This window comes from Aethalodelphis obliquidens, unplaced genomic scaffold, assembly GCF_003676395.1.
Source record: "Aethalodelphis obliquidens isolate GAN/ISIS:26980383/991018 unplaced genomic scaffold, ASM367639v1 scaffold12, whole genome shotgun sequence".
Taxonomy (NCBI): Eukaryota; Metazoa; Chordata; class Mammalia; order Artiodactyla; family Delphinidae; genus Aethalodelphis; species Aethalodelphis obliquidens.
The window spans coordinates 25088889-25105073 of record NW_020837956.1 but is presented as its reverse complement, the minus strand read 5'-3'; the positions used below and the strand labels follow the sequence as shown (position 1 = coordinate 25105073).

The 16185-nt window shown below is 36.8% G+C and overlaps 1 protein-coding gene across 11 annotated transcripts in view; it reads right to left on the bottom strand.

The window, feature by feature from the left end:
* ITSN2 (intersectin 2) overlaps nt 1-16185 on the bottom strand; it is a 160826-nt gene that overhangs the window by 61674 nt on the left and 82967 nt on the right. For all 11 annotated transcript variants that reach the window (XM_027113696.1, XM_027113702.1, XM_027113694.1 and 8 more), the window contains 5 exons: nt 12734-12870; nt 11591-11688; nt 3568-3737; nt 3117-3261; nt 343-548 (listed from right to left, as the gene is read on the bottom strand). In XM_027113696.1, coding sequence (XP_026969497.1) covers nt 343-548; nt 3117-3261; nt 3568-3737; nt 11591-11688; nt 12734-12870 — 756 coding nt within the window. The remainder of the gene's footprint in view (nt 1-342; nt 549-3116; nt 3262-3567; nt 3738-11590; nt 11689-12733; nt 12871-16185) is intronic.

Genomic DNA, 16185 nt, shown 5'->3' with positions numbered 1-16185 from the left:
CTGATATCAAACTCAAGCATAAACTTTTAATTTTCCTGCACAGCCAACTGTACTGTGGCTGACTCATCAGTGAAAATACCAACATCCACGCCTCATGTAAACACACAAAAATGCTTACTCTTGGGCTTCCCTGGTGGCACAGTGGTTGAGAGTCCGCCTGCCGATGCAGGGGACACGGGTTCGTGCCCCGGTCCGGGAAGATCCCACATGCCGCGGAGCGGCTGGGCCCGTGAGCCATGGCCGCTGAGCCCGCGTGTCTGGAGCCTGTTGCTCCGCAACAGGAGAGGCCACAGCAGTGAGAGGCCCGCGTACCACCAAAAAAAAAAAAAAAAAAATGCTTACTCTTCCCACCTGACTTCACTCCCAGGGATGATTTTGACGTAAGATTTTGGAAACCATCCTCTTCCTCCATGCACCTCCCCAAACCACCAATTTTCTTGCTGCTCCAAGACAGTAATGATATCATGTTTTGAGAAGTTCAAGTGGTTATCTTTCTTTGCAGTCCAGGAACAAAGGGCCTGTGCTTTTAGGTTTTCTACAACCTGTCCCTGTGAAATCAAAACCACAAAATTAAAAACAAACAAACAAAAAACACAATGGTAACCATGATTTTTGTTTTCTAGTATATAACATACTTACTGCTCAAACAGCAGACCAGTTTGGTGTGGTGGTGACTTAATATCAATGGTGACTTAATCTACTAACCAACTTAAAATTATATATGACAGACAACCACCTGAATAGCCTTCTGTGAAGTTAAAGACCCAACAGCTACCATTCAAGGAAACGTCTTGGCACTAAGTATCACAGGTATGGAAGGTAAACCCTGGGTATGCAAGAAGTGTACTCATAGATCCATCAAGTATGTATCACAGAACAAATGAAAAGGGGAACCCTTTCTCTCCTCCAGTTTCCAAAGTCTCCTCACTGCAGTGGATTCTGTTTATTCCACTAGGAATGGAGATGCAGTTGTGATGGGCCTCCTTCCACTTTTCTGTTTTCTGTTTCATAACGTCTTCGTATTCTTATTCATCCTTCTTTCTTTCCTTCTTCTCTCAGAGGAAGTAGTGTTTTCATTTTGTTGATAGGGCTAGCCTCTTTACCTGTGCTCTAAACTTTCTATCATGTCCTCCCACCTTCTAACAATATTTTGTAACACTGTGAATTCTCTTGAATCTTTTAACTTTCCACTTCTCTATTTACTTCTACTTCTTTTTTTTAATTCTTAAAAAATATTTATTTATTTATTTGGCTGTACTGGGATCTTAGTTGCTGCATGTGGGATCTTAGGTTGTGGCATTTGGGATCTAGTTCCCTGACCAGGGATTGAACCTGGCCCTCTGCATTGGGAGTGTGGAGTCTTAACCACCGGACCACCAGGGAAGTCCCCTTACTTCTACTTCTAACTTCCTTAAAGAAAGAACAGTCTTAAACTTGCTTTCCAATTTCACCCCTCAGTCCATTCTAATTTAGCTTCTGTAACCATCACAATACTGAATCTCTTGACAAGATCATTGATAACATCAGAGCCAAAAGCTTCTTGCAAACCCTTACCTTCTCTGATCTCTGAACAGTGCTGACATCACTAAAACCCCTGCAGTTCGTGAAGTTCACTCTCTGGTGATTGATGGCTCCTCTTTGGTCCAGTCTCCTTCCCTTCCTGTTTTACATGATTTCCCTAATCTTATTTATGCCTATGATTTCTCAAATCTGTATCTTAATTATAACTTTATCTTTTGAGCTCCAGACTTGTAAATCAAGCTGCCTGCTGGGCCTTCCCAGCAGGTTGTCCCTCCTACAAATACCTAAGTTGCACATCTGAAATGTAATCACTTTTAGAACCCACAAAACCCACTCCTCCGGTACTGTCATCCTCTCAGTTACTCAAGCTAAAGACCCGGAAGAGGTATGTTTAACTCCAACTTCTTCCTCACTCTTCACATTCAATGAATTGCCAATTTTATGCTGACTCCTAACACTCTTTTAAGTCCATCTCCTCTTCTATATATTTTCATTACTGGTTCACATCATCTGTTACTTAGCTATTGTAATATCCTCCCTTTGTTGGTCTCCTCCCTTTGCTTCCTTCCACAATCTGGCCTCTATACTACTGCCAGAGTTATCCTTCTAAAATATACACTTCAACTCTCCTCTTAAAAACCTTCATGGGCTTTCCACTGCGAGTTGCTTAGCATGGTATTAAATGCTTCACAAATAAACCTCAACCTCTCCAACTTCACTTAACCCTTTCTTCATGAATCCTGTACTCTAGCCACACTATAAACAATACTTGTTTCCTATAAACTCCTCTTGTTAACATGCTTCAGTGACTTTTCCCAAATTGTTCTTTCACAGGAATAACTTTCCTTCTTTGTTTGGTGAAAGCTTGCTTATTTTTGAAGGTTCGACTGAAATGCCTTACCTATTGTGAAGCCTGCTCCAATTCCCACAGATTGAATTGAAATGCTCTCTCCTATACCCCTCAAGATTTCATAAAATATCTTTATTACAACACTTCTCATACAGTTATTTATTTATATGTTTGTCTTCATTAGATTGACTTCTTAATGGCAGAGGTTTTTTTTTTTTCCATTAAATTTCTAGCACATAATAAATGCCTGGAACCTGTGGTCACACAGTAAACATTTTTTGAGTGAAGGACTCTATTCTGATGAAGTCTGCAATTTCTTTTTAATAATGTTAATGTAACAATGCTGGCATCTCGGTTACATCTAAACCAGAGGCTAAACATATATATAACACAGTTCTCACACAAATGACTTACTTAAGGAAAACACAAACAAAAAAACCCCAAGCCCAAGCTCTTCTTACAATAACTACAAATTAAGACTATAATCAGATTTGTAAAAATGATATTTTGAGCTCAGAAACCTTAGCTGGTAGCAACTTGCTACTATGAGAATAAATTGTTGGGAAACCTCTAATAATAATTTCTTCAACCTCATATCACATATGAATGGTAAGAAAAGAAACTAAATGATACAAACTTTGGTTAGATGAGTAAATGATGGCCTTGTACAAAAATCTTCATTCTATTTTATGTGAACCAGGAGCAATGTCAAAGAATAAAACACAAGAAAATTAAAGATACATACCTGTCCGTGAATAGGTGATGTAGATACAGGGGACACAGTGCGAGTAAAAGCTGATTTTTTCTGCCATGATGTGTTAACAGTTAGGCTTGAAAACGATACGTTTTGATAATCAGTCACTGATGCTGGTTGATTTGAAGAAAGTGATCTATAAATATAACAATATGACAAAAGTATACTTAATTGTTCAGAATTTTATGAAGTACTACCAATTTATCTATTTGTATATAATATACATTGTGTTGAAACACAACTTGGGCAAAAAAAAAAATTTATGAACTACTGACCCATGTTTTTATTTACTAAACTTCAGAATTAAATTTGGAACAAAAGGTACTCTTAGAGAGTCCAGTGCAGATTACAATATGATTAAGTAGCAGGTTGACACAAATACATATTAGGTGTTCACACATTTGCAGAGACGTGTAAACTCCATTATTAGCTAAAAACTTACTCAGAAGTTGAGGTAGCAGATAAAGACACTGTAGGAGGAAGTAAGGCCTTCTTAGGCGACACAGATTTTTCAGACGTTATTTTTTCTACATAGTTGCATGGAAACCAGCCAAAATTTCCTTGAAAACTACCATAAAGCCAACCAGGTTCTCCTACGGTTTTTTCATCAACCTATGGAAACAAAAAGTAGGGTTAACAGTGGTTAGAAAGCCACTTATTTACAAAGGAAAGAGATGCAGACCACTGTCCAGCAGCCTAATTTTCAGAATTAAGTCCGTCTAACTAAACAGCTAAAGCACTTTCTACAGTAGATTATTATCTCTAATGATGGACAAGGTGCCTTTTTAAATTTAAATTTTTAATTTTATCCAAGTTAATACATAAAAATAGTTTACATTCCTATCAGACTCTTTTTGAACTCTCTAGGAGAAACAGAAAACTTTTTCTGAATACTATTTTCCAGCTGGTAAAACACAGAGGTGATTTATAGCTTCATTTCTTCTCCCAGACATTTCCCTCCTATAGTCTGGCATCCTCTGTCCTCACAGCACCCCTTCTTCCGCTTCTTGGTCCTTTGTCCTTTAAACACTGATGATATCTCAAGTTTTATCACTGGCTCTCTTACTTCATACTATACACTTCTGGAAGAGGCCCACTCACTTCTATAGTGATCAGTTCTTTATATGATATATTTGCAGAACTGACTTCTTTTTTCAAATGGGATAAGCCTGTACTTTCAACTACTTCCCAGATATCTTCAACTGGATGATCCACAAGAACTTCCAGCTCAAGTCTAAGATTGATTGAACTTGTTTTCTTCCCCAGTCTACTCCTTCTCCTAAATTCCTGTATCTCTGTTATTCTTACAATCAAAGACTTAGTCATTCTAAATAAAAAATCTTTGGATAGGGAGGGTGGGAGGGAGGGAGATGCAAGAGGGAAGAGATATGGGGACATATGTATATGTATAATTGGTTCACTTTGTTATAAAAGCAGAAACTAACACACCATTGTAAAGCAATTATACTCCAATAAAGATGTAAAAAAAAAAAATCTTTGGCTCTTACCTCCTTACACTTCCATATCCAAACTGTTGATTTTGCTTCTAAAAGCTCTTTCGAATTTTTTTTTTTTTCAACCCTACCCTCCTAACCTACTTCAGGCCTTTTTCATTTCACACCTAGATTACTGTAATCTTTACTCATCCTTCAAGATTCTATTAACTGCCCCCAAACTAGGTCAGAGTTACCTCATACATACTGTCATGAGATAGCATGCATCATCATACTGTGTGATTCTTTATTTACATGTATCTCTTCCATTTGTCTGTGAGCCTTTTAATTGATACCCATTGCCCAGCATAATACATATTTGCTTAATTCATTGAATAAATATGCCAACTATGTCTCTGTTCTCCACTCCATTTTCTACACTTTTTAGATAACCTTTCTAAAATAGATTTGACAGTGTTTTACCTATCAAAATCATGTAGAATTTGTATGGTGATTCCATATCCATTAAGATTTTTAAAAACACTTTTTTTGAGGTGTAATTAGCATATTATAAATTCCACATTTAAGGTATTAAATGTGATAAGTTTTGACATACGTATACAGTTGTGAAAAATCACACAACCAAGATAATAAACATATCTATCAACCCAAAATGTCTCCTTTTGCTCTACTGAAAGCACTCCCTCCCACTCCTCCACTTGACCCACACCCCATCTCCAGGAAGACACTGGTCTGCTTTTTGTCATTATAAATTAGTCTGCATGCTCTAGAACTTTATATAAATAAAATCACACAATATACATCCCTTTCTGGGGGGTCTGACTTTTACTCGGCCTATTATTTATTATTATTTTGAGATCCATCCATGTTGTAGTGAATGTGAATAGTTCATTTCATTTTATTGTTGAGTAATATTACATTGTATGATGTACCACAATTTGTCTATTTACCTACTGATGGAAGATTGAATTGTTTCCAGTTTCTGGCTATTACAAATAAAGCTGCCATAAACATTTGTCTTTGTATGGACATATGCTTTCAATTCTCTCGAGTAAAGATCTAGGAGTGACAGGGCTGGCTCATATGGTAGATGCATGTTTAACTTATTTTACTGATAATAATGACTTTATTGAGATATAATTCACCATGACTTTATTGAGATATAATTCACCATACAATCCTCCCATTTAAAGTACACAAATCAATGGATTTTAGTATATTCACTTATGCAACCATTATCACAATCAATTATAGAACCTTCTCTATTAAAAAGAAACCTTGTACTATGTTGTAAGGATTTTCTCCAATGTCTTTTTCTAGAAGTTCTACAGTTCTAGGTTTTACATTTCAGGATTTACCTCTGATCTATTTTGAGTTAACTTTCATATATGTTGTAAGGAATAAATCAAAATTCATTTTTGTGCATATGGATATCCAAATGTTCCAATGTCATTTGCTTTTTTGAAAAGACTAGGACTTCCCTGGTGGTGCAGTGGGTAAGAATCCGCCTGCCAATGCAGGGGACATGGGTTCGAGCTCTGGTCCAGGAAGATCTCACATGCCGCAGAGCAACTAAGCCTATGCACCACAACTGCTGAGCCTGCGCTCTAGAGCCCACGAGCCACAACTACTGAAGCCCATGCGCCCTAGAGCCCGCGTTCCGCAACAAGAGAAGCCACCGCAATAAGAAGCTCGCACACCTCAACAAAGAGTAGCCCCCGCTTGCCGCAACTAGAGAAAGTCTGCGCAGCAACAAAGACCCAGTGCAGCCAAAAATAAATAAATACATAAATTTATATATAAAAAAAAGACTATCCTTTCTCCATTGAGTTGCCTTTGCAGCTTTATAAAAAATCAGTTATATAAATATGCAGTTGTAGATCCAGTTATTCTGTTCCACTTGTCTATTTTCCAATCTAGATACTAATACTACACCATTCTTATTGCTATAACTTTTATAATAAGCCTTATAATCAGGTAGCATAAGATCTCCAACTTTGTTCTTCTTTTTCCAAAGTGGTTTGGTTATGAATCAGCTTGTAAATTTTTACAAAAAAGTGGAAAAGAAGTACTGAGATCTTCCTGAATGGAACACTTGTAGGATAGAGCCTGAGGATTTGCCCAAACTGTTCTCATTTAAGTATTATTTCCTAAGCTCTGTATTTATCTAAAACAGAGATAATTTAGGAAAAAAATGTTAAAAATATATATATAATATGTATAAAATTCTCTATTAAAAAGGGCTACCCTTTTAATATGTCTGATGAACTTAATGTGATTGAGAGACGCCGATATTGCTGTTTCTGTTATCTTGTGCACGAGACCTATTAGACGTGTGAAAATACCCCTTGGAAAAGAAGTCTGTGCTAATACAATTGTACATTCTATGCTGTCATATGTAGCATATCACATAGACAACTGTCTGGCTGTACTTGGAAGACTTTTTGAAATCTGATTGCTACTCAATGATGTTCTGTTTTAAAGAGTGTTAAACAGATCACATATGCAAGTAATAAGACCAAAAATCTTAACACCAATGTATACAATTAAACTGCATAGCTTATATTCTTAAAAAAAAAAAAGCCTGGTGGGAGTTTGATTGAAACTGCCTTGAATCTATAGAACAATTTGAGGAGAATTGCTTTCTTATCAATACAGAGTCTTCCAATCCATAAACATGGTATAGCTTTCCATTTATTTAGGTCTTCCATTTTTCTCAACAATACTTTGTAATTTTCAATAAACAGGTCCTGTACATCTTTTGTCAGTTTTATATCTAAGCATTTCATATTTTGTATGTTACTGTAAATGTTATTTTTAATTTCAATTTCTGAATATCCATTGCTTGTATGAAGAAATACAACTAATTTCTGTATATTGATCTTGTTTCCTGCAACTTTGCTAAACTCACTTATTACTTCTAGTAGCTTTTTTTTCTTTTTAAGATTCTATGGGATTTTCTACACAATCATGTCTTCTGCAAATTAACTCTTACTTCTCCATTTCCAATCTTGATGTCTTTTATTCTGTGCTGAGTCACTGCAGATCCATCACGATTTTTATCCTAGAAGATCCCATCTCTCTAGTTTTAAGCTCTTCAAAGTTCAAACTTCTTAGTGTAGAATTCAAGGCCTCTGAAATTGTGGTTTCTTTGTCAAGTACCAACTTACCTTTCTAGCTTCATCTCCTAATATTTGTCCCATATTCTAGGTAAGTGGTTATGTGACATTCTTTAAACACACCAGGCTCAGTGTTTTTGTTCAAGATATTCCTCCTGCCAGAATTTTGTCGGGTTTAGGGGAAAGAACACAGACTTTGGAGTTAAGTGAACCATGTTTCAGTCTTAGCCACGCCACCTGGCTGGTAATCTGCTGTAAGGTAATGAATATCATCTAAAGCCTCAGTTTGTTCATCCATAAATTTGGGGGGAAAATACCTGCCCTACCTTCCTCCAGGTTATTCTGAGGATTAAATTAAGAATATTTATAAAAGTGCTTAGTAAACTGTAAAGCTCTAAACAAGTATAAAGCATAATACTTTGAGCCCTTTCTCCATCCTATCCTTGGGGAAAATGTCCCCAATGCTATTTGGTTGTGTTATTGCTTCATCTTCTGGGTTCCTATAGCACTTTATTTCCTTAAATGGTTAATCTAAACATATCACATTATATTTTGTACAATTATACATATTTCTTTTTTCTTCCTAAACTTTGCCTTCCTTATTCATTTTTATATATCCCCAGTGGGCACATGGCTAGAAACTCAACAAATGTTAACTTGAATAGACTATTCTAAATTAGATAAACAACAGATTCAAAGTTTAATTAATAACAAATGGAGTTATTATCAGGCAACTTCATTTGTGTTTATGGTAAATAATTCTCATTTTAATGCCATATGTCTGGCTATTTATTACATCATGAATGAGATATTTAAAAAATCCCTCAATCTAAGCTGCTTTGGTTAATTACACAGATAGTATCATAACTATCTAATTACCATAAAATGGTGTTCCGAAATAGAACAAAGGAACCATTGATAAAATATTATCCTGTAGATCTAGTTAAGACTAGTTTAAAATAGCTAATCCAGAGCACTAAAAATGAAGGCAAGAACATAATAAACCCTGAGGAATATGCAACCTAAACCTGATTTAAATATTTGGTCTAAAGGCAAGGAATCATTGAAAGGTATGAGTACTGGCATTCAAACACTCACTTCCTCCTTTTCTTACAAACTTTTAAAAGCAAAATTTCTTTAGTACTATTTCCTAATGTTTTCAACCTTCTGAAGAAGAAAAGGCCCAATCATTTATTATTCAGAGTTAGACCAGGTTGGCTCTGTAAGGGGTCAATTTTAACCAATTTCATACCTGTTGTTTATAATTCTAATTGATTTCTAGTTGTCAATTTACATAGAGAGTTAAACTAGAAAAATTTACATAAATTCTCACAGGCCTAGGGAAACTATTACTTCAGAAATATCATTAACAGATAAGGATAGAAAAATAGGTTGTCATGAAAAATGTTGCCATGGTTCAGTGGAATTTATCATCTTTTTCACTTTCACTCAAACCTCCTCGGCCACCTTCATTCATTAAGTTGACCAGATGTTGCCTCCTATCTTACCAACAATACAGAAGCCCTCAGATTTGACCTCACCTCTACCTCAGCACAAGTTATGATCCCATCCATCCCTTCGTCCAGCCCTCCAATCACGAAGCAAAGTGTATCTAGCCCTTCCACCTCTCCCTCTTCCTGTGCTATAGACCCCAAGCCCTCAAGATTATCATGAATCTTCCTCCTCTCCATCCATTGGTCAGAACAGAGAGGTCTGACAGTGAGGCATGAGGTGCCTTCCTGAGTGCTCTGTGTTCTGTATGTTGAATTGAGTGGTGGTTTCAAAGATCTATATACATGAACAAATTATTTGAGCTGTACACTTATGGTTGTGTACTTCACTCAATGTAAATTACATTTTAATTAGAAAAAACACCTCCCTCCATTGGTGATTTATTCTTTCTGGTATCATTAACCCTTTTCCTCTGCAGATCCTTTCTATTATTTAAACTTGCTCAAGCTTCTGCCAAGTTAAAAAACAAAAAAAAAAACAAGAACAACTTCCCTCAACCCACATTCCTCATTATTTACCACCTTTGCTCCCTCCCCTCTTTCAAAAGTCAAGCTCCTTCAGAGAGTTTCATATATTCACTGTCTCCTCTTCCTCCCTTCCAACTGTTCCTCAACTCACTGAAATCTGGCTTCTTCCCCCACCACTCCACTCAACTAATACTCTTCTCCTCAAGGTTAACAATAACTGTGCTGTTGTTAATCTAATGGTTATTTTTTTAGTACTGTCTTATTTAACATGTGGACCACTCGTCTCAAATGTCCCTGACACTAAACTCTGTTTTGTTCCTACCTCTAGTCATTCTTTTATGGCTCCCTCTCCTCTAACAATCCCTTCCATGTCCGTGCTTTTCAGGGATTGCATCCTCAGTCATCTTCCCCCTTCTTTATTACACCCTTCGATGAGCTCTGCCACAGTCGTCTTCAATAACGATCACAACACACTGATGACATCCAAACTGGCCTCTAGATATCTCTGGATATCCAACTGCTGCCTAGAAATCTGAAACTCATCCCAAACTGAACTCATTGTAATTCCCACTTAAATTTCCTCCTTCTAATCTTTCTGTCTTAATGAATGAACACCATTATCAACCAAGCTGTCCAAATCAGGTATCTGGTAGTAACTCATGACTCATTCTTTACGTCAAAGATTCGGCAGAGAATACAAGCGCTCAAGAAACTCCAGCTAACATTATGTTCCTGCTGTCACTACCACCAGACTGGCTCTCTGACTGTGGGAGACGTCTGCTCTAAAGCTGGAAGCAGTCTACACCCTTTCTTCCTCTACTTCTTTAGGATGTGTCTTTCTCATTAAACCATAAACTCACTAAGAGCAGAGACTGTCTTGTTCACTATATCCCTCGCCTATCATAGCTCCCAACAAGTATTTGCTGAAACAAATAAAAGATATAACCAAAAATATAAGTAAGCTCTTGACCAAACAGAGCTAGGCTGCATTGCTTCACTCTTGGACACTACCTCATCATCACCAAGTAGAAGAGGAGGAACGGCAGGGCCAGAAGACTATGGACTCAAGCTCCTCAGCTGAGGAGCAGCTATGGCACTGTCCATGTGGCAATGGCAACAGAAGGAATGTGTAGCTGGGGATTGTCTTGAGCATTTGAATAGATGGTTCTGGTAAACCCTATTCCAAGTATCATTAAACATTTGCTACCTAACTGATAAAATACACCAAACTGGTGACAGTGCAGGTTAAAAAAGAAAACAGACACTGGCTAGGTATTCTAAGTAATACTGCCTTTATTTACTAAGAAGAAAACTGAAGCCAGGATTAAAATCGAAGTCGGTATGCTTCTAAAGCCTGTATTCTTTCCAGTAAATCACATAGCTCTGTCAAATGCTATTCCCTGCATCTTCTCTTATTCATTCATTTTACATCATTTGTGATTATACAATAAAAATCTTTCTGTTCCAAGGAACAAGGGTCTGCATCTAATTAGAGCTACAGAACTTAACTCCTTCAACTCTTTTAATGGTTGCCAGAAAATAACCAGCTCCCCCAAATTTCATTGGTAATTTATTAAAATAACAAAATATCACCTTTTATGACATAAAGCAGTATGGCAGAGTGGAAAGAACACTGGATATGGAAATCAAAAGACATGTACTTGCACTCCACATTGGCAGTGTGCTGCTGACAGTTACAACTTGTGTTAAGTCTTCCTACCTAGAATATGGCAATAATAGTAACTGTCCTATGCAGCTCTGTGGTATGTCATAAGAACCAAATGAGGTAATGCTTAAGGTATATTTTTAAAATGGTAAATCACTATATAATAGTATACTCAATATTATTATAGAAAGTAATATAGTACATTGCATTCAGCTTATTCATGAGAAAAAAAGATTTTGTTTCCTACCTGTATTATATCCCCAGAATTAAAACTCATTTCGTCATGGTTCCTTGCTTCAAAGCAATATAATGCTCTGTAATTTACCAAAGCACCGGCTGGCTCACCTAAAGAGAAGATAATTGTCATTATCTGCTTCTTTCATATATACACATCTTTGCTATGACTCAATAAAGAGCTTGAAAAGAAAAAAACTGAGCATCAAACAGTATCATGAAAATCCATTTAATATAGGCTTGTTAGAATTTAAATATTTTCAATAGTCACAGAATCAATATAAAAACAAACAAGGATATTCGTCTTAAGTAGGAGTCAGTAAAACAAAGAGATGGCTTGCAGGGTGTGCCTCGCGCATGGATGAAGGAAGGTGGGGTGGTAATTGTCAAGTGGAGGGAGACTAAGTTCCAAGAGGCTTAATTTGATCTGCGAAGGTCAGAATATCACAGGGAAGAAGAGCACAAAAGGGAGGTCACAGACAGAAGGTTAGTCAGTAAACAGGGTTGACTACAGATGTATCAGTACGGTTCCAAAAACAGTACAAGAGTTCACAAGTGTACTTGACAACAGATGAAAAATATTTTACTTTGCTCATTTGTAGAATAAATGCTTTAACTTAGAAAAATTTCAACACATTGTATCATTAATAAGGATTCAAAGGTTTGTGCATTCAGAAGAAATACAATAATATTTAAAGTATTTTAGAAATGCACTCTGGGGTGTATCAAAAACAATGTATATCTTCTGAGAAAATTTCAGTGTGCAAAGACTTAAAACTTTACTGTTGCTTCATTAAAATAAACAGTTTAGTTACACTGGTGGAATAAAATATTTTAAACTATTTACTTCAATTATGAAAACTGTGTCAGGGTTTATGCATTGTTAGTGACGCCTATCTTCTTTTCTTTGTGTCGCTTTAAGATTTCTACCCTCAGTCTGTTTTTTCTTTTTTTTTTTTTCCTCAGTTTGTTTTAATAAACCCACGAACTTCTCATCCAAGTTTAATTTAGGAAAAGGTCTTTTCTGACTCTAAGGATTAGCATTCATTTTAATTTTCTTCTTTTTTTGAACCTCATCAGAGTCTACTTTTTTCTTTTCGCTTTTGTTGCTCTGTTTCAGAAAAATCAAATCAATTATTTTCATCCTTATCCTTACTTTGTTTCTCCTCAGCTTTCCACTCCACTTCTTGAACTTTTTCTTGTGTTTTTTCTTCTTGGAGTCGCTTTTGTTTTTCTTCTTCCTCCTTTCTAAGATTTTCTTTCCATAAGTTTTCTTTTCCTTGTTTTGCTTTCCTTTACATGAAAGAAAAAGAGTTTGCATAATGTCCTAAATTTTTTTTATGCAAAATAAAAATGTAATAGAAGATCTTGTTCCTGACAAACTAAAGAAAAATTACACATTTCTTATATGTTTAAATATAATCTTAGGGACTTCTCTGGTGGCGCAGTGGTTGAGAATCTGCCTGCCAATGCAGGGGACACAGGTTTGAGCCCTGGGCCAGGAAGATCCCACATGCAGCGGAGCAACTAAGCCCGTGCGCCACAACTACTGAGCCCATGGGTCACAACTACTGAAGCCGTGCACCCTAGAGCCTGTGCGTCACAACTACTGAGCCCATGCACCACAACTACTGAAACCTGCGTGCTCTAGGGCCCACATGTTGCAACTAGTGAGCCCGTGTGCTGCAACTACTGAAGCCCGTGCGCCTACAGCCTGTGCTCCGCAACAAGAGAAGTCATGGCAATGAGAAGCCCGCACACCGCAACAAAGAGTAGCCCCTGCTCGCCGCAACTAGAGAAAGCCCGCGTGCAGCAATGAAGACCCAACACAGCAAAAATAACAAAATTAAAAAAAAAATACAATCTTATATAGTTATATATTTATTATATATAGCAAAGACATATTAGTAGGGGTGTGTGGAGAAACCATGGGGGTCAGGGCTGAAGGGGAAAACCAATTAATCAATCAATTAATCAAGAGAGAAACTAAGCACAAGTAGATGAGCTAGGGAGTGTGACTAACAATTTCTCACTCTCTCAAATTTCTTCCTGCCAGCCAACCTCCCAAACTCAAGAAAAAAAGTGGAAAAAAACTGTAATGGAACTGTTCAGAAAACGAATCTAAAAATTGTATCTAAATTTCCTTCCCTTGTCTCCAGATTCTTCACAAGGACTGCTGTCAAACTCTTATTCCCACTATCCTAGCTAATCCCTGTTTTCAGGATTGAGTCATTGCTGTGAAAATAGGAAATGCTGCTGGACAGATTATCTACTTCTTACATTGTCACTTAAAAGTCTTTCATTTGTTAGATTTTAGATAATAGAGCATTTTTCCTCTATAGGTCCATACTTCTGTACACGTTTCTATGACATTTGATATAGCTGCAGCTTGGTTTCTAGCTGGTCAAGATGGTCTAAGATCAGCTTAGTTGTTTTAGTATTAGAATTAATGCTCACTGGAGTTCTTCTTGCATATACTTTTTATGATCTTACTGGAGGCAGAGCAGTCACCACTAATTAGCACCTTCTTCAAGTCTCAGCACACATTATCAGGGGCTATGAAGATGGTGACTGGATGCATCCCTAGGATCTGGGGGCATTTATGCCCCACCAAGGTGAAAGTCTTGGCTTAATTCCATATCTCTATTCCTATAAGTCCTGGAGGAATTTGGAAATCCTGGATAATTCCAAAAACTGTACACCCACTCAGTCATGAACCCTTCCTCCTCATCCCCCAAATGTCTTATACTTCATACTCCTGGTTCATTATCCCACAACTAACTTCCTCTCAACCCTTTGCAAATCCTCCTACACCCTCTATCACTTTGCAGAGTGTTTTCTCTAGCACTTTCTGTAACTGACATCCAGCTCTCCTTTGAGAGGCATGCTTCTCTTGCAGTCCTTAAGCAATTCCGACCAATATTCCCTTTCCCAGTTCTCAGTAACTTTCCCTGACACTCTCCCATGCCTAGGATGACCCAACCTACCTTTATTTAAATTCCCATAGCATTATAAACACCACTATCAGAGTACCTGCCACATATTTACTGGGATAAAGACTAGAGAGTTAAGAGAATAAAAAATTAAATTTTGGTAAAGTTTCTATGTGCGTGTTTGTGGATGAGAAACTGGTCCACGGCCAGAAGATGCTTCAGAAGTTGGACAAAGAGGCCACATCTACAATGTGAAAACCTGACTATTACCAATAGCTTGGGACGAGAAGGCAACATACCTGAGCAAATGGCCAAGAAATCAAGATGTAGTACTAAGACCCAGCTCTGGACCAATTCTACATGTTCTGATTTCTTCCCTCTACTAAAGCAGGATAATGTGCGAGGACAATGAATAAAATGAAAATGTGTATTACTAATACGGTCTGTTGGCCTGAAAGGAATTGTGAGCAATGATGGAGAGATATCAAGATACTTGCATATGTAAAGAGAAAATTCTTACTAGCACATGACAGTCTCCATCTCTGTCAATCAAGAAGATTATTTACTACTAATGAATGAATGAATAAAAGTTGTTTTATTTGAGGATGCTCTTCAGAAGACTTAAAATAATATTTGTGGAACATTCTGAATGTGACTTATTTTGATTTTGATGATTTATTTTGATGTCTGTCAATTTCTTTGACAACTACTCATTTTACTTTTTAGAAATGGACTTCTTATATCTAAGGGAGAGCCCAAAATGAATAAATTCAAATAGAAAAAAAAAAAAAAAGAAAATTCTAACACAGGGACTGCACTGCACAGTTCCCTTGTGCAATGTTAAGTGGCACAAGTTAGGTGGCAAATAAAAGCCTTAATTTGAACTTTACTGTCTCCACGTCTATATTATTCTGGGATCTCTTGTTAGGGAATCACAAAAGTAGGGGTCTTAGAATAAAGAATATTATAGCTATTTGTTTAGCTGTCTGACTCTCCTACTAGAATTATGAGAAATCTAGGGGCAAGGAGTAACCCAGAGACTACCTGTATCGCAGTCAACAGTGACCACTCAGTAAAAATGTGTTTAAGTGGTTATTCTAAAGCCATTAAGAAAAGAGGCCTGCTATATGGTAATGTGTCTTTCTTGCCTTCCCAGTAACTATTAGCTCTCTTCCCAGTAACTATTACTCTTCTCCAGGGCAAAGAAATGTTGGTTTATTGATATTTGTTCACTAATTATAATAATTTCTGACACTAGAGAACTTGGGAGAAACATAGGAACATATTAGAAATAGAATCTTACCGACAGAAAAAAAAAATCATGCAAAGTCTCTAAATGAATGGTTCTAAGCTTCAGATACCACAACTGTCTCACTTTTCCTTGCTATAAATGTAGGCAGTTGATATAGCTCAGATATATACAAAGAAGCCTGCATCAACATGGCATTTCTACACTCAGTATTACACTCTATAAAATTAAGTACTTGGTTTTTATGATTTTTCAGGAAACGGTCATGGATTTATTATTGAGAGAGAGAAATAATGAGTGCTTATTACCTGCAAAACATTATACTTGGTTCTTTAGTTTTATTTAATTCTGAGTTACTTATGAGGTATGCATTAATGTTTCTATTTTTCAGATGGAAAAACTGAGGTTCCAAAAGGTAAAATGACT